This window comes from Salmo salar, chromosome 29 (genome assembly GCF_965601325.2).
Source record: "Salmo salar chromosome 29, fSalSal1, whole genome shotgun sequence".
Classification (NCBI taxonomy): domain Eukaryota; kingdom Metazoa; phylum Chordata; class Actinopteri; order Salmoniformes; family Salmonidae; genus Salmo; species Salmo salar.
This window is the reverse complement of record NC_138319.1, coordinates 20,948,278-20,974,224: the sequence shown is the minus strand read 5'-3', so window position 1 is coordinate 20,974,224 and position 25,947 is coordinate 20,948,278. Positions and strand designations below refer to the sequence as shown.

The window sequence follows — 25,947 nt, the reverse complement described above, 5'->3', positions numbered from 1 at the left end:
TTTGTCTCTCACTGTTCAAATAAACCTACTATTAAAATTATAGACTGATCATTTCTTTGTAAGTGGGCAAACGTACAAAATCAGCAGGGGATCAAATACTTTTTCCCCCCACTGTACATAGGGGAGTGTAGGTTCACACACGTTTTTAAAATTAAAATCTACAAATATTTCCCCTCCAGTCACAAATATTAACATATGCCCACACACACGACAGCTGGGAATTGGACCCCTAACATTGTCATTGAGTAGCATGTGATATATCCAGCTCTGGAAGCTAATTAGGTAACATCACTGCTGAAAGGAGACCCAAGGTGTTAAGTTGTAAGGCACCTCTATGGCCCCTACACAGGTCTTTAAGGAGGGGAACACATTCTGGCGATGATCAACACTATATTATCACCTTCTAGATAGCTTGTAGACAGCTTCACACTAATGCATTGACATTTATCTCGACCTTTAAGAGAGTGTTACAAATCAAAGACTTTATGCCCGTTGGTTCAACTCCTTATTAAAGCTGCAATATACAGAAATCACTCAACCATTTCCTGGTTTCAAAAATTCTAATAGTTTGCCTAATTTCAGTTTAGTGAAAAAACAAGCAATGTAATAATTATTGTACCATATAAACTGCTGTGAAATTGCTTGTCAGCTGTTTGAAGCTGGTATTCTACACAGGTTACTCTAAATCCATTCCCCATCACATTACAGAGGTTATTATAACTTTGTGAACATTAGAGGAGTCAAACTTATTCTAAACATCTTTGGTGAATAAATCATATGTGATTAAGTAGGTCAATGCTAATCTTACTGCATTATACTGTACATCTAATTTTCCATTTAACTTAGGTCTTTGGTGGAAAATGTTTGGGATCAAATGTTTTATTTACATTATGCATTCCAAAAATGGTACCAGAGAGAAGTGAAATACAGCCCTGGTGCCCTAAAGTTGTTGATGTATTTAATATGATTTAATATTAGTGCTTTACACTCTTAAACGGAGTGCTCCTAACCGCAGCTTGTTACCTGTAAAAAAGACACCTGTCCACAGAAGCAATCAATCAATCCACCATTAAAAGCTATAACTGAAATATCCAGCTGAATATAGTTTAGGAAATTAAATTAGGATGTTTTAACTTATTTTTCATCATTTTGGGACTAATGATAGACACTCCAAGAAAGTAGATCCAAGAACAAATTCACAGGATCATTTTTGTCATCAACAATAAAGGAAAGGGAACAATGCCGGGTCAACAGGGCCTAGGGTTATTCCTCTTGGTGATAACGGATTGGGGAGTGACCTTGCCTTGGTGAACAAAGGAGGACAGCTGCAGTTGTCTACATCATAATAACTCAAATATTAAATGAGCTTACACATGGCAAGAACACTTTATCATGTCACCTTTATAATCCAAGTAATGGTGTTAAGCAGTACCAGCACATTTTTTTTTTTGTTAACCTTTATTTAACCTTTATTTAAGGCAGTTAAGAACAAATTATTATTTACAATGACAGCCTAGGGACAGTGGGTTAACTGCTTTGTTCAGGGGCAGAATGACAGAATTTTACCTTGTCAGCGCGGGGATTCGATCTAGCAACCTTTCGGTTACTGGCCCAATGCACTAACCACTAGGCTACCTGCCGCCCCATATAAATGCCCAAGTGTTCACAAATTAGCATAAAAACAATTAAATCAATCTTTAAACTAGCAATTTGTCATTGCACAAAAATAGATCATTTGAAGAATTTCCATTAACTTTATGTTGGCATTTTTAGATGACTACATTGCCTGAAACTGCAATTTGATCGAAGGGGCAAAAATACAGCTGTAAAGACCTGCTGCTTGCTATTGTCTATCCAATGCTACCTCACAATGAGAATCTCAGAAGCAAAACATGGGTAATGCTTTCAATGCATCCGTTGTCCACCCAGGAATAGCCTGTTGTTACAACCAGCCTGATAGGTCAAAGAGGTATACACCTCTAGCCCCAAATACAGATCTTCTAAAATAATCAGACTAATTTATTATAATAGATGGCCCATCTCCATATAGGGCTGAGCAACACTCTTTATAAAGGGTGTCGGAGACCAGGGGGAGACAGACCAGGGGGAGACACAAGGCACCGGACATCCTGAAGGTAAGCATATAGAGGCAGTCTGCTGAGGAGGGCAAAGATAATCATTACAGGACCTAACAATAGTCATAACCACACATAGCTGGTCAGTTGACTGATATTGGTATTTCGTTGTCTACTTTATTTACAGTCAAGATCCTTTCAACCAAACGTATCCCAGGGGTGACCAACAGGTAAGAATCACAATCTTCTAAAATAGATGGTCAACAACATGAAAACTATAACAGCTTGACAAATATGCATATTAATGCAAAACATTTGAGTGTCTGTACACATCAATGTAGTTAACTTGTACAGATGTACACAGTCTTTTGTTGAAGAGAATCTTTCTGCAATGCAGGAAATGCAGATGAGCTTCGTGAGTTACATGAATTCACTGAAAACCAATACTAACACACGGTTAAATGAACTGTATTGCACTTTTCATGTAGCCTGCTTTTGGCCAGCTAATAATAGCCTAACCACCGATCAAGCAACATTATAGACGTTCAAATCCTTTTGCTGTAGGATTATTTTGCTGTGATAATATAGGTCAAATTAAGATCCTACATCTGTATATATTGCATAATACATATTTCCTGTATAGTAATTACATGTTGTCAGTGTCAACCTCACATGTTTTGGTTTATATTCAATGTTCTATTGGTTTACTCACCTACATATTGTTCAGATAAACTCTTATTAATGTATGACTCTAAATCTGGTAGCCTACTGCTGTTCTGCCTTGACCCTTGTGTCTATTTTAGGCTTATATTTTAAAGTTCTATTGTTCTGCCATGACCATTATGCTATGATACAATATACTACTCATATACAGTACACCTGTATACATAGTGATACTAGTATACAATTTTCTAATTAACATAGGTCTTTGGTGGAAAATGTTTGGGATCAAATGTTTTATTTACATTATGCATTCCAAAAATGGTACCAGAGAGAAGTGAAATACAGCCCTGGTGCCCTAAAAGTTGTTGATGTATTTAATATTATTTAATATTAGTGCTTTACACTGATATTAGATTATTACAACAATATGCACGGTTCCCTTTGTCATGAATAGAATAAAATGTAAAACTATCAATATATGGTTGATATTGTAAAAAATACTGTAAAGTATGAAGATCTAAATGGTTGTTCTTTCTTAATTTTGAGAAACGTTTGTTATGAGAATCCTGGTATACAACAAACCATGGCAACAGTGAGAACTGGCACAAGTAAATTGGGAAGTTTAGCAAATTCAACCTAATAATAATAGATACATACCTGCACAGATTTAAGAATGGGGGCCGCATTGATGGTAGAGTTTGGGGCTGCATTAACTCAAACCTTGTACTGTATAAAATATGTACATATGTATGTATTCAACACTCTGTTCCTGCCTTTACAGGTTTAAGAATGGGGGACAGTTTGATGGCAGAGTTTGGCGTCGCAGCGTCCTATCTGCGTAAATCAGACAAGGAGCGTATGGAATGCCAGACTAGACCCTTTGACATAAAGAGAGAGTGCTATGTGCCTGACCCTGAGGTTGAATACGTCAAGGCCACAATCACCAGCAGAGATGGAGCTAAAGTCACCGCTGATACGGAGTTTGGAAAGGTAAATATTTTGGTGAAAAACATTTCTGAAAATATATGACCTGGAAAATCATAAGATAATAATTTGTTATACTAGGATAACTCTATGATTGATGAAAAATGAGTTATGAACTGAAATGAGTTATGTTCTTTAATGTTTAATATCTTTCTAACAAGAGACAACAAAAAGCAGAATCTTAACTTGAAATCTTTAACTTCCAAGCAAATCTTGCATTACATGTAAATGGATGATTTGTGAAAATGTTACACTGTGTGTAATCTCAAGTTAAGATTTGTCTCAAATTGAATACTTCTGCACATTGAAAATGTAAAAAAAAACGATTTAATTTGCTCTTCTTTCAGACTGTTACTGTGAAGGAGGACGACGTCCACCCCCAGAACCCGCCAAAGTTTGATAAAATTGAGGACATGGCGATGTTCACCTTCCTGCACGAGCCCGCTGTGCTGTTTAACCTCAAAGAGCGTTACGCAGCCTGGATGATCTATGTAAGTAATGACCTGTCTGCTAATATCTCCAATAAATCAAATATTAATTCAAATGAATGAAACTAAATATGCGGTATCCCTCTTGTCTTCCACAGACCTACTCAGGGCTGTTCTGTGTCACTGTCAACCCATACAAGTGGCTGCCAGTGTACGATCAGTCTGTTGTCAATGCATATAGAGGCAAGAAGAGGAGTGAAGCTCCACCTCACATTTTCTCCATATCTGACAACGCTTACCAGTACATGTTGTCAGGTAAAATATAACTTTTCATCTACATTAGTGCTGAGCGATTAACCAATTTTTTTTGGGGAGGGGGGGCGGGTATTAAACAAATAATTGACCGTCTTTACCTGAATTCCATTTCGTGAATTGTTTTGTAAACCCAACGCCTGTTTCAAATCAAACGAGAGTGGGACGCTGGGCTGAAGGGAGTCGTAGTTTTCATTAAGCAAATATTCAACCTAGTTCAGCACAGGAATGTGGTAATTAACTACAATTACCAAAATCCATTGAGCCTGTTACGTTAGGTTAGATACACACGGACCGCATAGACCACATGAGAGAAGAATGTAAACAACACAATGATAAGAGGGGGGCTAGAGACAGTTTGTGAAAGTATTATTACTTCAGACAGCTCTCACCACGCTTAGGCAGGCTAGCCTAGCTAAATAGGATGACTAAAGATAGTACAGTATGGGGAGAGGAGAGAACTTTGTCTGGCTGATTGGCTGCTACTGCCTGAGCAGAGATGAGATGATGACTTTTAAGGAATGAAAATAACACATTCATTAAATAAAAACTAAGTCATATACACAACTGAAATATTTTATTATTTTTAATAGCAATTTCCTATTTTACTATTGATGTCTACCCAATGTGGACCTGACGGAGACAATGGGATATTTTCAATGTTTTGGCAACTGAATTTTGGCTTTTGGAATTTATGTTAAAAACCTCAAATTATTTTTATGTCATTATTTCATAATGCATTTCATGTTTAAAAAAAATATATAAATGTAATAATCAAACTGAAACCGAACTGACCTCAAAAAGCACTAATCGCTCCGCACTAGTCTACAGTGACATAAAATGTTTTTAAATGACACATTTACTGATACTTCTCTTTCAACAGACAGGGAAAATCAGTCTGTCCTTATCACGTAAGTACATCAACCAAAGGTTATATCCATTTGAGACTATTTAAAGTTAAGAGAAATTCTGAGACATTAACATTTGTATTTTTAAATCCCAGTGGAGAATCCGGTGCTGGAAAGACTGTAAACACCAAGAGAGTCATCCAGTATTTCGCCAGCATTGCTGCTGTTAGCGGAAAGAAAAGTGTATCAGAAGAAAAAAAGGTAAAATAGAGGGCAAATATTCAGCATTTCCCAATATGCATTTAGCAGCAGTGCAAAGCTGCTACTAAATCACTAACTTCATTAAAAAAAATATATATATAATAATTTTTGGCAAAATTAAAAAGCAGATATAAGTATGTAGAAAATATAATGGAGCAATATATTTCTTAATAAGATCATCTTTCAGAACGAACAAACAAAACAAAACAGTCAAACATTGATTTTGTTACAATGTTTGAGTCACTCAGATAGCATAAGAACAAAGCATAAGAACTAGGCATAAGCCATGGTATAATGTGTATAGTTGTTGAAGGAAATTAGCTTTAAAAAATAAAGAATAATAATAAAGTTAGCCCCATGGCATTGCCGCCCCCCCCCTGCCAAAAAAACAACTAAATGAAACACTGAATCACTATTAATCCTAAATTAAACATTCCTCGTGGCTGGATAAGCATATGTTGACTACAGATCTTTGCAGCATTTTAACACTGTGTGGTTGTTGGTTTGCAGGGGACCCTGGAGGATCAAATCATCCAGGCCAATCCTGCCCTGGAGGCTTTTGGTAATGCCAAGACCATCAGGAATGACAACTCCTCCCGATTTGTACGTTCAGTCTTTGTTTGCAGTCAAATATCATTTAAATCTTATCATACATGTTCATCTTATCTGTTGTATTTTGTGGTTGAAATTTATTAGGATACAATTAATTGATGTCATGACATCAGCTAATTTTCTCAGGTCCATCACCTAATCAACCCTTTTGGGACTGTATATCAAATCAAATATCAAATATGTATGTGTGCAACAGAGCTGGGTTTCAATAGTATTTGTTTTCTTTTCAATATTTTCTGTGTTTGATTGAGAACCAGATAGGTGGAATTTAAACTTGTAGGACTATTCCATCAGTTCCATTACACAATGCAAGCTCAATCATGCACACCTACTTAGGTATTCAAAAAGAAAACAAATACTACTTGAACTCTGATCTAATGTGATTATTAATTTCTGCTTTGACAATAACTTACAGGGTAAATTCATCCGAATTCATTTTGGAGTCACTGGGAAGCTTTCATCTGCTGACATTGAGACTTGTGAGTACAATACTCAATTTGACAAGGCTTGAACAGATCTCTTTGACAGGAAACATTCATATCAAAAGCACTTTCCATACTGATCAGATCTTCTGGAGAAGTCACGTGTAACTTTCCAGCTCAAGGCTGAGAGAGACTACCACATCTTCTACCAGATCCTGTCACAACAGAAACCAGAACTGCTGGGTGAGTATTGAATCATCAAACTGAGTAGGGTTGAGGTCAATTCTGGATTAAACTGAACATTTCTGCTGAAATCCAATTCAATTCTTATGATGCAGCACAGCCAGCCCAGGCAGTGTGCTACTCCTATCCCCCACTGTAAAACTCCCAACACAATATAGCATGATTTATGTAGTAACAATTATTTAAATTACATTTAAGCACACAACATTAAAATCCAATGCACACAAAACAATCTCCAGCTGCAGTTCTTTGGAGTGGTGTAATGTACTTAAGTAAAAATAAGTTAAAGTACTATTTAAGTAGTTTTTTTGGGGTATCTGTACTTTAATTTATTATTTCTATTTTTGACAACTTTCAATTTTACTCCATTACATTCCTAAAGAAAATAATGTACTTTTTACTCCTTACATTTTCCCTGACACCCAAAAGTACCTGTTACATTTTAAACGCTTAGCAGGACAGGAAAATTGTCTAATTCATGCACTTATCAAGAGAACATCTCTGGTCATCCCTACTGCTACTGCCTCTGATCTGGCAGACTCACTAAACACAAATGCTTCGTTTGTAAATTATGTCTGAGTGTTGAACTGTGCCCCTGGCAATCCGTAAATAAATAAAAAATCGTGTCATCTGATTTGCCCAGTATAAGACATTTTAAATGATTTATTCTTTTACTTTTGATACTTAAGTACATTTAAAACTAAATACTTTAAGACTTTTACTGAAGTAGTATTTTACTAAAGTAGTATTTTACTACGTGACTTTTACTTTTACTTGAGTCGTTTTCTTTGAAGGTATCTTTACTTTTACTCAAGTATGAAAATTGGGTCCTTTTTCCACCACTGGTTTTTCGAAACTCTAATGACTAATTTGCCTTCCTGTCAATTTATAATATAAATCAATGGCAATTTTCTAATTGACCCCAACCCTAATGCGGAGTATATTATGTTATGACCTACAGTTTACCACAGCATCAACACAAATAAACTGAGCTGTTCAATTATTTTCAGAGATGCTACTCATCACCAGCAATCCCTATGACTATGCCTTCATCTCCCAAGGAGAGATTGCTGTAACTTCCATTAATGATTCAGATGAGCTAATGGCTACTGATGTGAGTAATAGATCTATATACTGTATATGCAATAATATTCCAACCCCTTCTCCAATGCAAACAATTACCTTTAATTTGGGACTAGGATGCCTTTGATGTGCTGGGCTTCTCCCAAGAGGAGAAGAACGGCATTTATAAACTGACTGGTGCCATCATGCACTACGGCAACATGAAGTTCAAGAATAAGCAGCGGGAGGAGCAAGCAGAGGCAGATGGCACTGAGGGTGAGTGCTGAGGAGTTAAAACCTCTCAATTCATTTTGCAGTAGTATCTGATAATCAAACATCAGTTAGATTGCCTCTTCCAATCATAAAACATTGCCTTTCTAGATCTTGACAAAGCTGCATATCTGATGTGCCTGAACTCTGCTGACCTAGTCAAGGGGCTGTGTCACCCTAGGGTCAAAGTAGGAAATGAGTGGGTCACCAAAGGTCAGAATGTCAACCAGGTGAGTCTCCAAAATGTTTTTATAATATTGAGCATACAACTTGTCTATAAAGTTGCTAAGATTTTCATACCTATATTAACCTATTGAGCATGCTTTTTAGTCCAGGACTAGGCCGATCGGTGTCTCGGAAACTGTCCTTTGTGTTTATGTTGAGGTATTTTCTTCTCTCTATATTTTGTAGGTGTACTACGCTGTTGGTGCACTGGCAAAGAAAATTTACGAGAACATGTTCCTCTGGATGGTGATAAGAATCAACCTTTCTCTGGACACTAAGAATGCTCGCCAGCACTACATTGGTGTGCTGGACATTGCTGGCTTTGAGATCTTTGATGTGTGTTTGATATAAATTTGATTTTAAAAAAGGACACATGAAACAATTAATCTAGAACATTACAGCAGACAAAATAAAGTAACTGTGAACTTCTATTTCAGTTCAACACCTTTGAGCAGCTGTGCATCAACTTCACTAATGAGAAGCTGCAGCAGTTCTTCAACCACCACATGTTTGTGCTGGAGCAGGAAGAGTATAAGAAAGAGGGAATTGTCTGGGAGTTCATTGACTTTGGCATGGACTTGGCTGCCTGCATTGACCTCATTGAAAGGGTTGGTATCTTCAGTTGTGCAGTAGTTTATATGATGTATCCTAAGTAATCTTTGAGATTTCAAATATTATAAGGACAGTCTTCATAAATGTCCTTCAATGACAAATTATTCTGATATTTATTCACAATGCTTTTCCCTTAACATAAATGTATTTTCATTCATTCCTTCCACCAGCCCATGGGTATCATGTCCATCCTTGAAGAGGAGTGCATGTTCCCTAAGGCCAGTGATAATACATTCAAAGCTAAGCTGTATGATACGCATCTGGGCAAAAATGCATGCTTCCAGAAGCCTAGGATTGTTAAGGGTAAACCAGAGGCCCATTTCTCCATGGTTCACTATGCTGGCATTGTTGACTACAACATTGGTAACTGGCTGGTGAAGAACAAGGATCCTCTGAATGAGACTGTGGTCGGACTGTTCCAGAAGTCAAGTCTTAAGTTCCTGGCAAACCTATTTGCAAACTATGCTGGTGCAGAAGGAGGTACTATGTGTTCATATCTGCAAAGACTACAACACACTCAAATAAATAACAATCCACAGTATATTATAGTAGTGATAATAGCATATTTAAATAGTTATTTCATTATCATACAGCACCTGAAGAAAAAGCGGCTGGAGGAAAAAAGAAGAAAGGCTCTTCCTTCCAGACTGTGTCTGCATTGCACAGGGTAAATCTGAGCTTAAATAAACATATGTATGATGTTTTCACATGTCAGAATATTAACAAATGTATTATATTTGAACTAAATTTGAGATGCCAGTATGTTGTGGATTGGCATGTTAGCATTAAATGCCGTTGTGCCTCGTGAGGTACTTAGAGACTCCTTCACCGATGTAAAATTCTACATTTGTCATACTCACAGGAGAACTTGGGTAAACTCATGACCAACTTGAGGTCTACTCACCCCCACTTTGTGCGTTGCATCATCCCCAATGAGACCAAGACTCCTGGGGCCATGGAGAATCCTCTGGTCATGCACCAGCTGCGCTGTAACGGTGTGCTGGAAGGCATCAGGATCTGCAGAAAGGGCTTCCCCAACAGGATCCTGTATGCTGACTTCAAACAAAGGTAAAAATAATTATTAATTTCCTTTCCAAAATAAATTCAACTGTTTACCTATTCAGGTCTTCCATTTTTAAAGATAATTACTTTCTGATTTAAATTCAGATACCGCATCCTCAATCCAAATGCTATCCCTGAGGGTCAGTTCATGGACAACATGAAGGCATCAGAAAAACTGCTGGGCACTTTGGACATTGACCACACCCAGTACAGATTAGGACACACTAAGGTAAATTATCTAATGGTGCGTTCGTATCCAAGTAGCAAGTAGGAATTTACCACATACGACTCGAAATAATCCACTTGAACTCCCCTCCAACTGGTAATTAATTACTAGTCGGAAACTCGTCTATCATCCTGAGCTCCCACTTCTTCAACATACTGACATCTGACGTGACTTACTAAGGAAATTACCCTGATAACAGCATTATCGGGCAAAACATTGTTTATAAAAGCAATCTAATAATATGGTTTTTGAACACTATAATTTGTTGACAAGCATGATAGCTGTACTTTTAGTTTATGGATCACACAGCTTGATGGCCATTAGCCAATCAGCGTTTTTTTATGATTTCAAAGCATGTGAATGCATTCAAATGGTAAATGCAGACCTACCACTTGGTTATGAACGCAACATAAATTCCAGGATGGAATAGTAGCAGCAATTACGGGGTCCAAGCAGTATATTAACACTACATCACCATCTGGCCAACCTGAGCAAAGCCTCTTGAAATAATTGCTGATGTACCACTGATCATGCTTTTCTCATTTTATCTGTCTCTTGGGCAAATGGGTCAAGTCAAGAGATAAAAATAGATACTAGTGCCATAATGTAGTAGACCCAGATATACAGTGAGCAATTAAAAGCATAGTGGCCATACTGTTTGCGATAGACTTCCTGTATATGTTTTTAAAGACCTTGCCAAATTTAGTAACTCTTGGTCAACATGCTGGGTTGGAAGTTGTAAAATCAATTGCTCATTACAGGGCCACCTTGTCATCAATTTGTGCCATTTTCCTAGAGGCATGAACGTTTTGGAACACTGTAGATACCACATTCAAGTTATTTATGGTAATCTGGCAGAAAAATACAATCCTACCAAATACTAGAAGGCCTTGTGTATCATTAGGTGTTCTTCAAGGCTGGTCTCCTGGGTACTCTTGAGGAGATGAGAGACGATCGTCTCGCTCTTATCATCACTGGCCTCCAGGCCAGATCACGTGGTCTACTTGCTAGAATTGAGTTCCAGAAAATGGTTGACCGCAGGTAGGAATGAGAATAGCTTAAACTTTTTCAGACAATATGTTAGGGGTGAGGAAAGGTTGTATGAACTATATTTTATAAAAAAAATTGCAGGGATGCCTTGCTTGTGATCCAATGGAACATTCGTGCCTTCATGGGTGTCAAGAATTGGCCCTGGATGAAGATGTACTTCAAGATCAAACCTCTGCTGAAGTCAGCAGAGACTGAGAAGGAGATGGCCAACATGAAGGAAGAATTCCTGAAGCTTAAAGAGGCTTATGCTAAATCTGAAGCCCGTAGAAAGGAGCTGGAAGAAAAGATGGTTTCCATTCTCCAAGAGAAGAATGACCTGCAGCTCGCTGTCCAAACTGTGAGTAACTTTAACTGCACTACAGTTACTTTGCAGCAGTCACATCTTTGGTCAAAATGGCCTTTCTAGTTAGCTTTTAGCCATAAGCTAACAAGAGAAATGGGAAAAACAGAGAGAAAAGAGACATGATTTTCTAAATAGACACGTACAATCTGTGCACCATTTGTCAATCATTTGTAGTGTCCAAATATTTTGCCTCCAAACAAACTGCTGAGCATTGGAGAATTTGATATACTTACAATATATTGACGCATTGACAGCAAGAAGACAGTATTGTTGATGCTGAAGAGAGATGTGAAGGTCTGATCAAAAGCAAAATCCAGCTTGAGGCCAAAGCCAAAGAGCTGACAGAAAGACTGGAGGATGAGGAGGAGATGAATTCAGAGCTAACTGCTAAGAAGAGGAAGCTGGAGGATGAGTGCTCAGAACTCAAGAAGGACATTGATGATCTGGAGCTCACTCTGGCTAAAGTGGAGAAGGAAAAGCATGCCACAGAGAACAAGGTAAAATAAATTGGTCTTTCCTGTGATGTTAAAACTACCATTAAATATTTTGGATAAAAGTGTAATGACACTGTTCTGTTTTCTTAGGTTAAAAACCTTACTGAGGAGATGGCAGCTCTGGACGAAATCATTGCCAAGCTGACCAAGGAGAAGAAGGCTCTGCAAGAGGCTCATCAGCAAACACTTGATGACCTGCAGAGTGAGGAGGACAAAGTCAACACGCTGACCAAGGCCAAAGCCAAACTGGAACAGCAAGTTGATGATGTGAGTATCAAATAGGAATAGGAAAATTAGTAATATCCTAAAAACAGGCTTCAGTGAATTGGTTTCTCCAAATATTGTTTTACATAACCTTTATCAGCTTGAAGGGTCTCTGGAGCAAGAGAAGAAGGTGAGAATGGACCTTGAGAGAGCCAAAAGAAAGCTGGAAGGAGACTTGAAGTTGACCCAGGAGAGTCTAATGGACCTGGAGAATGACAAGCAGCAGATGGAGGAGAGAATGAAGAAGTAAGATCAGAGATCAAAATATGCTAACAAAGTATTATTCAATAGAAAACACTAAAAATGCATATTCATCTCAACAGGAAAGACTTTGAGATGAGCCAACTCAACAGCAAGATTGAGGATGAGCAGGCCATGAGTGCCCAGCTTCAGAAGAAACTGAAGGAGCTGCAGGTATTTCAAGACAATTGTTGAAACACTTTAATTCTTAAAGTCACATTTGAACTAGATGAATTGAATTCCTACCATTTCAGGCCCGCATTGAGGAATTAGAGGAAGAGCTGGAGGCTGAAAGAGCTGCCCGTGCCAAGGTGGAGAAACAGAGGGCAGACTTGTCCAGAGAGCTAGAAGAGATCAGTGAGAGGCTGGAGGAGGCTGGTGGAGCCACTGCTGCCCAGATTGAGATGAACAAGAAGAGGGAGGCTGAGTTCCAGAAAGTGCGCAGAGACCTTGAAGAGGCTACCCTGCAGCATGAGGCTACAGCTGCCACTCTGAGGAAGAAAAATGCTGACAGTGTAGCTGACCTGGGAGAACAGATTGACAACCTTCAGAGAGTGAAGCAGAAGCTGGAGAAAGAGAAGAGTGAGCTCAGGCTGGAGCTGGATGATGTGGTCTCTAACATGGAACAGATTGTCAAGTCCAAAGTATGTGGTAACATTAGTAAATCAAAGAAAAAAATCTATACATGCTTTTTCAAGATGCAATCTAGTGATGCTGTTCTCTCATTCAAAACAAATCTGTTCTTAGACAAACTTGGAGAAAATGTGCCGCACTCTAGAGGACCAGATGAGTGAATACAGGACAAAAGCTGAGGAAGGACAGCGATCCATCAATGATTTCACCATGCAGAAAGCAAAGCTTCAAACTGAGAATGGTACATTAACAAAAAAAGAATACATTGAACATCCACAATAAATTACCTGATTAAGTAATATAATTTAAAATAATTTGAATTGCATGTAAACAGGTGAACTTGCTAGACAGTTGGAGGAGAAGGACTCTCTGGTCTCTCAACTGACCAGAGGTAAGCAGTCCAACATTCAGCAGATTGAAGACCTCAAGAGACAATTGGAGGAGGAAGTCAAGGTATTTAGAAAAAAAAATGCAGAGTCCCTTATCCAACTACATTTATCTTCAGGCATAATCACAGATCCTTTTTTAAATTTCCTTACCAGGCAAAGAACGCGCTTGCCCATGCAGTGCAGTCTGCTCGCCATGACTCAGATCTGTTGAGGGAGCAGTATGAGGAGGAGCAGGAGGCCAAGTCTGAACTGCAGCGTGGCATGTCCAAGGCTAATGCTGAGGTGGCTCAGTGGAGAACCAAGTATGAAACCGATGCCATCCAGAAGACTGAGGAGCTTGAGGACGCAAAGTAAGGATGTTTTATTACTTTCTCTTACTTTTCAGGCTATTGAACCTTGGCTGAATGAGCGATACACAAAAGTACATGTTGAATAATACATGGATGACCTGTTATAAAACCATTATATATTAGAGAAAAAAGGCAGCTGTTCGGAAACGAGTTTCTCATCTATGTCAATCTAGGAAGAAACTGGCTCAGCGTCTGCAGGATGCAGAGGAAGCTGTGGAAGCTGTAAATGCTAAATGCTCATCCCTGGAGAAGACTAAACACAGACTCCAGAATGAGATTGAAGATCTCATGGTGGATGTGGAGAGATCCAATGCAGCTGCTGCCTCTCTGGACAAGAAGCAAAGGAACTTTGACAAGGTAAGAAAAAAACATATGGAATACACAAGTCCTATTAGCCTTCATTATAGTACATTAGGGGCGGCAGGTAGCCTAGTGCTACGGTTTTCAACCAGTGTGCTGCGGCACCTTTACAATGCAGAAAACCAGTAATCTCTTGTGCAAACCTATTTTAAACTAAATACCTATATTATCAGAGCTAAAGCAAAATATTTCTAGCGCGGATTAATCTTACAGTGGTACACACAAATGAATCATCATGAACTATGAAAATATACTGAACAAAATATAAACGCAACATGCAACAATTTCTAAGATTTTACTGAGTTACACTTCATATAAGGAGATCAGTCAATTGAAATAAATTAATTAAGCCCTAATGGATTTCACACCACTCAGAATAGAGATATACATCTCTTGGTCACATATACTTAAATAAAAAGGTAGAGGCGTGGACCAGAAAACCAGTCAGTTTCTCGTGTGACCACCATTTGCTTCATGCAGCACAACACATCTCCTTCGCATAGAGTTGATCAGGCTGTTGATTGTGGCCTGTGGAATGTTGTTCCACTCCTCTTTAATTGCTTTGAGAAGTTGCTAGATATTGACGGGAACTGGAACACGCTGTCGTACACGTCAATACAGAGCATCCCAAACATGCTCAATGGGTGACATGTCTGGTGAGTATGCAGGCCATGGGAGAACTGGGACATTTTTAGCTTCCAGGAATTGTATACAGATCCTTGCGACATGGGGCCGTGCATTAGGTCATCTATAAGTCTTTGCTAGGTAAAGCTCCGCCTTATCTCAGCTCACTGGTCACAATAACAACACCCACTCGTAGCACGCGCTCCAGCAGGTATATCTCACTGGTCATCCCCAAAGCCAACAGCTCCTTTCGCCGCCTTTCCTTCCAGTTCTCTGCTACCAATGACTGGAACGAATTGCAAAAATCGCTGAAGCTGGAGACTTATATTTCCCTCCCTAACTTTAAACATCAGCTATCTGAGCAGCTAACCGATCGCTGCAGCTGTACATAGCATCTGTAAATAGCCCATCCAATCTACCTACCTCATCCCCGTATTGTTTTTATTTACTTTTCTGCTCTTTTGCATACCAGTATTTCTACTTGCAAATCATCATCTGCACATCTAGCACTCCAGTGTTAATTTGCTAAATTGTAATTACTTCGCTACTATGGCCAATTTATTGCCTTAGCTCCTCATGCCATTTGCACACACTGTATATAGACTTTCTTTTTTTCTATTGTGTTATTGACTGTACGCTTGTTTATTCCATGTGTAACTTTGTGTTGTTGTTTTTGTCGCACTGCTTTGCTTTATCTTGGCCAGGTCGCAGTTGTAAATGAGAACTTGTTCTCAACTAGCCTACCTGGTTAAATAAAGGTGAAATAAATAAAAGTGATCATGCTGAAACATGAGGTGATGGCGGCAGATGAATGGCACGACCAATGGGCCTCAGGATCTCATCACGGTATCTCTGTGCATTTAAATTGCCATCGATAAAATGCAATTGTGTTTGTTTTCCGTAGCTTATGTCTGCCCATATCATAATGCCACCGCCACCATGGGGCACTCTGTTCACAACGTTGACATCAGCAAACCGCTCGCCCACATGACCCCATCCACGTGGTCTGCGCTTGTGAGGCTGGTTGGATGAACTGCCAAATACTCTAAAAGGACGTTGGAGGCGGCTTACGGTAGAGAAATTAACAATAAATTCTCTGACAACAGCTCTGGTGGACATTCCGGCGGTCAGCATGCAAAAATTGTGTGCCAAAAATGTGAGATAAATTAGCATTTTTTGCGAATGGAAAATGTATGGAATCTTTTATTTCTGCTCATGAAACATGGCACCTACACTTCACATGATGCGTTTATATTTTTGTTCAGTGTAGTTAAAAGAAAACCTATTTAATCTTCCAATTGTTTGGTCAGAAAAAAGATGATTAGAAATATGGATCCGATGAGATGGAGGTCATTACCACTAAATGCATTAATAGGGAAATGTTAGCTGTGCTGCAAAATGTTTTATCCCAACAAAGTGTCATGGTTCAAAAAGGTTGTGCTGGCATTATCCTACATCCTACCATCACTTCCCATTGTGGCCTTGAGTAAGGCACTTAACCCCCTGACCCATTCCTTCCAGGCCCAGTGTGTCTCGGGGGTTTGGGTTGTGAGCATAAAGACACAGTTCTGTTCTCTAAGTTATTGGACAATATTGTCCATCTTATCTGAACCATACTGTGTACTGTATTCAAACCACTTAAACTATGTTTTTCAGGTCTTGGCTGAGTGGAAGCAGAAGTTTGAGGAGTCGCAGACTGAGCTGGAGAGCTCCCAGAAAGAGGCCAGATCTCTCAGCACTGAGCTCTTCAAACTCAAGAACTCTTATGAGGAGTCTCTGGATCATCTGGAGACCATGAAGAGGGAGAACAAGAACCTCCAAGGTCAGACCATGAGCATTATTAGCCTATGTAATTTAGTCAATAAAATAATGATATTTTATAGAGATCAGTTATACCAAAAAGATTCTGATGTACAACAATATTTTCCACAGAGGAAATTTCCGACCTGACTGAGCAGCTTGGTGAGGGGGGAAAGAGCATCCATGGGCTGGAAAAGATCCGTAAACAGCTGGAGCAGGAGAAGGCTGAGATACAGTCTGCTCTAGAGGAAGCTGAGGTGAGAAAAGTAAACATTTACTGATGGTGAAAGTACCATCATTTTAATTTGAAGATTTTACAAACAATTGGTGGCTGTGTTCTCATAGGCTTCCCTAGAGCATGAGGAGGGCAAGATCCTGAGAGCTCAGCTGGAGTTCAATCAGGTGAAAGCTGACATTGAACGGAAGCTGGTGGAGAAGGATGAGGAAATGGAGATGAATAAGAGGAACCAGCAGAGAGTTGTGGATACCCTGCAAAGCTCCCTGGAGTCAGAGACTCGCAGCAGGAATGAAGCTCTCAGGCTGAAGAAGAAGATGGAGGGAGATCTCAATGAGATGGAGATCCAGCTCAGCCAGGCCAACAGGCAGGCATCCGAGGCCCAGAAGCAACTTAAGGGTCTCCATTCCCATCTGAAGGTATTACTTCCACACCGTTGAATTAAAAACATTGCTTGTGTATTTAGAAAAAGAAAAACCACACTGTGTAGTGTAGTAAATGTATACAAAGTAAATAGTAAATCTAGTAAAATCAGTAATTCTTTCTACAGGATTCTCAACTGCAGCTGGATGATGCTCTTCGTAGCAATGATGACCTGAAGGAGAACATTGCCATTGTGGAGAGACGCAACAACCTGATGCAGGCTGAACTGGATGAGCTGAGAGCCCTGGTGGAGCAGACTGAGAGAGGCCGCAAACTGGCTGAGCAGGAACTGCTGGATGTTAGTGAGAGAGTTCAGCTGCTCCACTCACAGGTAAGACAGTAATATAGAACAGTGTTCTCCTTAAAGATGGAGTCCTTAATGGTGAAACTGACATGTCTGTTTGTGATATTACAACAACAAAGAAGTTACTGCAAATGAAAAACACTGTTTTTTCCCTTTGGACGTCATTGCAAGCACGATAAAACAGAATAAAATGTACTGTACCATGTTGTGTAATGCTCCTCACCTCTGCTTTGTCAACAAAACAAAAACAATAACAATGGTGTTTGGACGGACAGTGGCACTGTTTTTCCTACTACGGATTCCATCTTTAAAAGTCTGCTACCTGAGGTACGTAGAGGTAATATAAACATAATTTGTCATATATATGTGTAGAACACCAGCCTACTGAGCCAGAAGAAGAAGCTGGAGGGCGACACATCCCAGCTTCAGAATGAAGTGGAGGAGGCTGTGCAGGAGTGCAGAAATGCTGAGGAAAAGGCCAAGAAGGCCATTACTGATGCTGCCATGATGGCAGAGGAGCTGAAGAAGGAGCAGGACACCAGTGCTCACCTGGAGCGCATGAAAAAGAACATGGAGCAGACCATCAAGGATCTGCAGCACCGCCTGGATGAAGCTGAACAAATCGCCATGAAGGGTGGCAAGAAGCAGATCCAGAAGCTGGAGGCCAGAGTAAGTGTCTAAGCTACATTCTCGTCTATTAATTCAATGTCACATTTCATATTGCTAGTCATATTTCTAGCTTCAATATTGAAAGTAGTGGTAACTAACAAAGTAATTGTAAATGGTGTGTTAACAATGATCATATCTTTCTAGGTGAGAGAGCTAGAGACTGAAGTGGAACTGGAGCAAAGGAGGAGCAGTGATTCTGTGAAAGGAGTCCGTAAATATGAGAGACGCATCAAGGAGCTCACATACCAGGTACATTGTTTTAATTTGACAGTGCAGAGTTAACAATTCACATTAACATGCTCAGAGATACATCTCCAGTATGACTCTTTTTTTGTCCCTTCTTTTTGTGTGCAGACTGAGGAAGACCGTAAGAATTTGAGCCGCCTGCAGGACCTGGTGGACAAACTGCAGCTGAAGGTCAAATCCTACAAGAGAACTTCAGAGGAGGCTGTAAGTAACCTTCTATCATCCAACTGATGCATCTGTAATTCTCTAATTGTTTTGTTTGCTAGAAACATAAATCATATTTTAAAATGTTCACAGGAGGAACAAGCCAATGCCAATTTGGGCAAGTTCCGTAAGATTCAGCATGAACTGGATGAGGCAGAAGAGAGGGCTGATATTGCTGAGTCTCAGGTCAACAAGATGAGAGCCAAGAGTCGTGATGCCAGTTCCAAGGTCCGTGAAGTTGCTGTTTCAATTTAATGTATGGAAAAGCCTAAACTTTGTGGGATCTGGGACTCTGTTTAATGGTCATTTGGATTCTTGATATTAACCTATTGATTCCTGAAGAAAATAAGTATTGAATGGATCATCTGTTACATTGTTACCAGGTAGCTATTCATACCTGTTGAAGATCCACATGGTAAAATTTCAACCAGAGCACACAATAAATGTCAGTATCAAATGTTTTTCGGCACACAGTGAAATGTTAATGTTCTAATAATCAATCTATGTTCTCTGTCACAGAAAGGAAAGGATGAGGAGTGAGTCCAAGAGTTGTGATGCTGGCTCCCAGGTCAGTTCTTTCAATCAGATTAATTATATTGGTTATAATTTGCAAACTCAAGTCATGTATGACAACAGCCCCAACCACAATTGATTTTTAAGTATTTGATCTCCAATAACCGTACTATCATTCATATAACTAACTTTAAATTAGAATATTGTGCGCTGTCATGGGTTCAAAAAAAATCTTCAAAAGCATGACACATTTTAGTTTCAGTGGTGAGTTACTGTGTGATGGCAAGCAACACATTTATATTTATAGTGATAAATGCTGGACATCGTTGCTTCTTTAAATATTTATTCAGAATCTTACTAGTAGACAGAGTTGGTGTTATTAATGATATGTATAGTGTATTCTATACACTCAAACAAGGAGCCCCATTGTTTAATATAGAGTTGACAATGCACAGAATATTGTTAGAATGTTTTTAGTGTTTACAGTAGTTTATTACATTTTAACCTTCATCCATCTTCTTTCACAGAAAGGACATGATGAAGAGTGAAGCTCTCGGATGGACCTTTCTGAAAATCTCCTGACTGTAGTTTTTTCTCTATTCTCCATGTAACATGAGCAGAATAAAGAATACAGTACATGTAAACTCTGTGTATTGCTTGATTCTATTACGAACAGGTTTGGAATCCACTATTATTTAACAAAATTAAGTTAACACTGGTTTTCATAGAATATAATGATAACTTACCTCACAGAGAATCATGAAAATAGACAAACATCACTCACTTTTGCGTCTGGGGGTGCTTCTGAGCCAAATTGGGTCCCCTAAATGAACAGAAGTATTGTTAAAAAAATACCTAATTAGACAAAGTGAAACACCTACCCACATCCATGAGCAATTTCATATTTTGTTGGCATAAAACTAAGGATTTGTGTGGTTTAATTAGAAATGGATTATTATTAGATCATATATGCATGTGAACCTAAATGAAAGACAATATTTAATCCACAATTTGACATTAGCAAATAAACTATCGTAGTATTTATCTATTATCTGCAAACAAACCATCCCTGGACCATTGTGTGATGTGGAGCCAAATAATCAATGGAATTCAGACGGTGTTGGTGGTCATTCAGGTATTCATTTTTCCCCCCCAAAAGATTTCTATTGTGTTATTGACTGTACGCTTGTTTATTCCATGTGTAACTCTGTGTTGTTGTTTGTGTCGCATGGCTTTTCTTCATCTTGGCCAGGTCGCAGTTGTAAATGAGAACTTGTTCTCAACTAGCCTACCTGGTTAAATCAAGGTGAAATAAAATAAAATAAAAAATGTGTCTGATGGATTGCTGCTAATCTAAGATTTCCAATTGATTTTCAATTTTTTTTTCTAATTGATTTAAGGTTGTACCGTACGTGAGTAATAACTTGATATTGTTTGTCATAGGGTAAAATGAATGTGATGGAGGGATGAATTAAAGAGAGATTACACAGAGAAAGCTACCATTGTTGCACTGCTGTCACACATTTTCTAACTCTAAGGACATAGACCTTCAAGAAAATCACTATGAGACGTTGTCGGTCCAAGTGAGCCTGACAGACCAAATTTAGGGGTCTGGCTCGAGAGACTCATATGGCAAGCAAAAACCTGAGAGAAATCCTACCAGGAAGTGGAAATCTGGATGCATGGGCTCTCTTCAAGTCATTTCCTATTGAATAGACAGTGACGTAGTAATAATTGTGCACTTCCTACGGCTTCCACTAGATGTCGACAGTCTTTACAAAGTTGTTTGAAGCTTCTACGATGAGCAGAGCCCGAATGACAAGGAGGGGAAGTTGTTGAGGCAGGGGGTGACATCACTTCTTGGGGCTCGTTCACGAGGGAGGATCCTCCCGTTCCCAAACCTTTTTCAAGACACAGGAACCGTCTGGTTGAAATAATATTGAATCTTCACGTTCTGAAGGCCGTAAAGATTGATATTTTACAACGTTTGACATGTTTGAACGAAAGTAAATACAACTTTTTTTTACTTTTCGTCGCGACATCATCCGCGTGCTTTCTTCATTTGGAGTAGCTTACTGGACGCACGAACAACAAGGAGTTATTTGGACATAAATTATGGACTTTATCAAACAAAACAACATTTGTTGTGGACCTGGGATTCCTGGAAGTGCCTTCTGATGAAGATGATCAAAGGTAAGGGAATATTTCTAATGCAATGTATGATTTTAGATGTGCCCAAGATGGCGGCTATCTGTATAGCCTAGTGTATTTTTCTGAGCGCAGTACTCAGATTATTGCAAAGAGTGCTTTCCTCGTGAAGCTTTTTTGAAATCTTTCATAGCGTTTGCATAAAGGAGATGTTCATCTATAATTCTTTAAATGACAGTTCAATTTTGTATCAATGTTTATGGAAAGTATTTTTGTAAATTGTGGCGCTGATTCACCGGCAGTATTTGAGGGAAAATATTTTCTGAACGTCACGCGCCGATGTAAAATGCTGTTTTTATATATAAATATGAACTCAGCCCGGAGCCGACAGAGACGCTCCTCAGCCCGGAGCCGACAAAGATGCTCCTCAGCCCGGAGCCTCCAGCGACGCTCCTCAGCCCGGAGCCTCCAGCGACGCTCCTCAGCCAGGAGCCTCCAGCGACGCTCCTCAGCCAGGAGCCTCTCCAGCGACGCTCCTCAGTCCGGAGTCTCCAGCGACGCTCCTCAGTCCGGAGTCTCCAGCGACGCTCCTCAGCCCGGAGTCTCCAGCGACACCCCTCAGCCTGGAGTCTCCAGTGAGCCCAGAGTTTTCAGAATGGGGACTAAGCCCAGAGCCAGAGCTCCGCAATTGGCGGATTGGGGGGGGGGGGGGGTTTAGCACGGGAGCCGTCGTTGATGGTGGCCACCCTCCCTTTAAGTTGGGGTTGTTTTGTCGGGTTTTTGTTTAAGGTGCATTCGGGGTCTGCACCTTTGGGGGGGTACTGTCACGTCCTGACCAGTAAAAGGGGTTATTTGTCATTTTAGTTGGTCAGGGCGTGGCAGGGGTGTGTTTGTTTTGTGTGTTTGGGTATTTTGGGTTTAGGTTCTAGTTTTCATATTTCTATGTTTAAATCTAGCTTTTCTATTTCTATGTGAATTTTGGCAATGACCTCCAATTAGAGGCAGCTGGTGGTTGTTGCCTCTAATTGGAGGCCATATTTAGTTGTGTTTGTTTTCACTTGTGTTTGTGGGTGGTTGTTTCTAGTATACTCTGTGCACCTTACTGGACTGTTTTTGTTGTTTGTTTATTTTGATTAAGTGTTTTCTTTAATAAACTAAGAAGATGAGCACTTTCCCCGCTGCGTTTTGGTCCCCTTCAACTATGACACCATGCTTTTGTTACTTCTAGGTTAGACTACTGCAATGCTCTACTTTCCGGCTACCCGGATAAAGCACTAAATAAACTTCAGTTAGTCCTATATACGGCTGCTAGAATCCTGACTAGAACCAAAAAATGTGATCATATTACTCCAGTGCTAGCCTCCCTACACTGGCTTCCTATTAAGGCAAGGGCTGATTTCAAGGTTTTACTGCTAACCTACAAAGCATTACATGGGTTTGCTCCTACCTATCTTTCCGATTTGGTCCTGCCGTACATACCTCGACGTACGCTACGGTCACAAGACGCAGGCCTCCTAATTGTCCCTAGAATTTCTACGCAAACAGCTGGAGGAAGGGCTTTCTCCTATAGAGCTCCATTTTTATGGAATGGTCTGCCTACCCATGTGAGAGATGCAGACTCGGTCTCAACCTTTAAGTCTTTATTGAAGACTCATCTCTTCTGTAGATCCTATGATTGAGTGTAGTCTGGCCCAGGAGTGTGAAGGTGAACGGAAAGGCACTGGAGAAACGAACCGCCCTTGCTGTCTCTGCCTGGCCGGTTCCCCTCTCTCCACTGGGATTCTCTGCCTCTAACCCTATTACAGGGGCTGAGTCACTGGCTTACTGGTGCTCTTCCATGCCGTCCCTAGGAGGGGTGCGTCACTTGAGTGGGTTGAGTCACTGACTTGGTCTTCCTGTCTGGGTTGGCCCCCCCCCCCCCCCTTTGGTTGTGCCGTGGCAGAGATCTTTGTGGGCTATACTCGGCCTTGTCTCAGGATGGTAAGTTGGTGGTTGAAGATATCCCTCTAGTGCTGTGGGGGCTGTGCTTTGGCAAAGTGGGTGGGGTTATATCCTGCCTGTTTGGCCCTGTCCGGGGGTATCATCGGATGGGGCCACAGTGTCTCCTGACCCCTCCTGTCTCAGCCTCCAGTATTTATGCTGCAGTAGTTTATGTGTCGGGGGGCTAGGGTCAGTCTGTAATAGCTGGAGTATTTCTCCTGTCTTATCCGGTGTCCTGTGTGAATTTAAGTATGCTCTCTCTCTCTCTCTCTCTCTCTCTCTCTCTCCAGAGGACCTGAGCCCTAGGACCATGCCTCAGGGACTACCTGGCATGATGACTCCTTGTTGTCCCCAGTCCACCTGGCCGTGCTGCTGCTCCAGTTTGAACTGTTCTGCCTGCAGCTATGGAACCCTGACCTGTTCACTGTGATTACTATTATTTGACCATGCTGGTCATTTATGAACATTTGAACATCTTGGCCATGTTCTGTTATAATCTCCACCCGGCACAGCCAGAAGAGGACTGGCCACCCCTCATAGCCTGGTTCCTCTCTAGGTTTCTTCCTAGGTTTTGGCCTTTCTAGGGAGTTTATCCTAGCCACCGTGCTTCTACACCTGCATTGCTTGCTGTTTGGGGTTTAGGCTGGTTTCTGTACAGCACTTTGATATATCAGCTGATGTAAGAAGGGCTATATAAATACATTTGAATTGAATTTGGGTTCACCAAACCATTAAGAATTGACCCCACCCAGAATTCAATTCAGTAGAGTAATGTTTGATACCATATTTCAAGCCTTATTTATGCACAAAAAAATGAATAACACACATGATGTATTACTATCCATATTAACAGGCTAATTGTCACGGGCGTATAGAACAGTTTTAAGGGTGAGTCAAGCGCAGGAGACTGAGGTCCGTTGGAACAAACTTGATTGAATAAATCCAAGGGTAAAATCCATATACGGCTGGGAGCACAACAGTCAACAAGACTAAAAGAAGCTCCGCTCAAAAAGGCAGACGGGGCGCAGCCCGGCAACCCTACTGCCTATACAATAAGTCGTAAACCAAACAATCTAACACCACACGTAACAAAGAACAATCCTGCACGAATCCTAACTAAACACAGACAGACTAAATAACCCCCCACTAATGACAAACACGAAACAGGTGCAATCAAAAAACAGACATAACTAACAGACACTGAAACACAGATCGGTGGCAGCTAGTAGGCCGGCGACGACGACCGCCGAGCACCGCCCGACCGGGGAGAGGCGCCACCTTCTGTGGACGTTGTGACACTAATAAAGGATTTGTCAAGTTGATCCACCTCAGACCAGGCAGACTTATTAATAGAAAGGTGAGAGTGGGGCAGCAGACCATCTTGCTATTACAACAGGTGAAGCACCACTTAATAATGGCCTCACAAGCAGGGTTCTCCACAAAGAATGTAAGAGGGGAGCTGCGTCACATTTACATTTACGTCATTTAGCAGACGCTCTTATCCAGAGCGACTTACAAATTGGTGCATTCACTTTATGATATCCAGTGGAACAACCACTTTACAATAGTATATCTATATCTTTTTCTGGGGGGGGGGGGGGGGATTAGAAGGATTACTTTATCCTATCCCAGGTATTCCTTAAAGAGGTGGGGTTTCAGGTGTCTCCGGAAGGTGGTGATTGACTCCGCCACCTTGTAAACTGGCTGCTCCACTATGTAGCACCACTTCTTTATTTGTTCTAATTTAAGGCCTGGCACCATACCCTAATAGAGTATTTTTTTTCTGTAGATTGCAGGAAATGGCAGTTATAGGTATTCAAAAACACAATCTCAGAGTCTTAAGGGGGACAATGCCGTTAGCGATATCCCAATATAAATACAGTAAAGTATTTTGAGGAAAATATATACAATTTTTGGGACAACTGCAAAGTTCAAGAAGACGGTCTGATGGGAATCTGTGATGTCATTGTCCTCCCCCTTGCTTGAACACCAATAGAGGAGCAATAGAGAACAAAAGAGGAAAGGTCCACCCCCCACTCGTGCTATGCCATGACATACCTGGACCACCTATTGAGATGAGCCTTTTAAGTACATCAGGTGTTAAATGAGGTGAAAAGGAGACTGGAGTGCCGCTTAAGCAGGAGGGTCCCATTGAGATGACAGCAAGCAATTGCATGATCAAAGCAGAATTGTGTAATAACATACAGCTGTGAGCAGCAATGAATCGGGTTCACAGGATAACAGAAAGGACACGCGATTAGTTGGATAACAAGCAAGCCCTATATGAAAGTTATGTTTAGTCTTGTACTGTAAGTTGGTTATCTTTGAATGCTTCAGGTAATCATTCATAACTTCATTACTTAATGTACGGAT

The 25,947-nt window shown here is 40.3% G+C and overlaps 2 protein-coding genes across 2 annotated transcripts in view; both read left to right on the top strand.

Moving 5' to 3' along the window:
• Positions 1–3,527: 3,527 nt before the first annotated feature.
• Positions 3,528–5,377, top strand: LOC145850327 (myosin-6-like). The gene is made up of 4 exons (XM_082970628.1): positions 3,528–3,728; positions 4,055–4,213; positions 4,309–4,465; positions 5,346–5,377. The coding sequence occupies exons 1-4, from the start codon at positions 3,528–3,530 to the stop codon at positions 5,375–5,377; spliced, it is 549 nt and encodes a 182-aa protein (XP_082826754.1).
• An 80-nt stretch (positions 5,378–5,457) lies between these two features.
• The window catches only part of LOC106590269 (myosin-7-like), a gene marked incomplete at its 5' end in the record, with an annotated part of 37,119 nt that continues 16,629 nt past the window's right edge, over positions 5,458–25,947 (top strand). The window contains 34 exons of the mRNA XM_082970627.1: positions 5,458–5,571; positions 6,082–6,174; positions 6,599–6,662; positions 6,750–6,848; positions 7,859–7,962; positions 8,048–8,186; positions 8,292–8,410; positions 8,592–8,741; positions 8,843–9,013; positions 9,188–9,497; positions 9,611–9,684; positions 9,880–10,085; positions 10,185–10,308; positions 11,210–11,346; positions 11,437–11,692; positions 11,953–12,195; positions 12,283–12,459; positions 12,557–12,702; positions 12,780–12,870; positions 12,951–13,340; positions 13,444–13,570; positions 13,664–13,782; positions 13,872–14,068; positions 14,242–14,425; positions 16,709–16,874; positions 16,985–17,109; positions 17,198–17,506; positions 17,638–17,841; positions 18,187–18,483; positions 18,628–18,732; positions 18,838–18,933; positions 19,027–19,161; positions 19,453–19,501; positions 19,974–20,001. Of these exons, the coding sequence (XP_082826753.1) occupies positions 5,458–5,571; positions 6,082–6,174; positions 6,599–6,662; positions 6,750–6,848; positions 7,859–7,962; positions 8,048–8,186; positions 8,292–8,410; positions 8,592–8,741; positions 8,843–9,013; positions 9,188–9,497; positions 9,611–9,684; positions 9,880–10,085; positions 10,185–10,308; positions 11,210–11,346; positions 11,437–11,692; positions 11,953–12,195; positions 12,283–12,459; positions 12,557–12,702; positions 12,780–12,870; positions 12,951–13,340; positions 13,444–13,570; positions 13,664–13,782; positions 13,872–14,068; positions 14,242–14,425; positions 16,709–16,874; positions 16,985–17,109; positions 17,198–17,506; positions 17,638–17,841; positions 18,187–18,483; positions 18,628–18,732; positions 18,838–18,933; positions 19,027–19,161; positions 19,453–19,473 (5,292 nt within the window). The remainder of the gene's footprint in view (positions 5,572–6,081; positions 6,175–6,598; positions 6,663–6,749; positions 6,849–7,858; positions 7,963–8,047; positions 8,187–8,291; positions 8,411–8,591; positions 8,742–8,842; positions 9,014–9,187; positions 9,498–9,610; positions 9,685–9,879; positions 10,086–10,184; positions 10,309–11,209; positions 11,347–11,436; positions 11,693–11,952; positions 12,196–12,282; positions 12,460–12,556; positions 12,703–12,779; positions 12,871–12,950; positions 13,341–13,443; positions 13,571–13,663; positions 13,783–13,871; positions 14,069–14,241; positions 14,426–16,708; positions 16,875–16,984; positions 17,110–17,197; positions 17,507–17,637; positions 17,842–18,186; positions 18,484–18,627; positions 18,733–18,837; positions 18,934–19,026; positions 19,162–19,452; positions 19,502–19,973; positions 20,002–25,947) is intronic.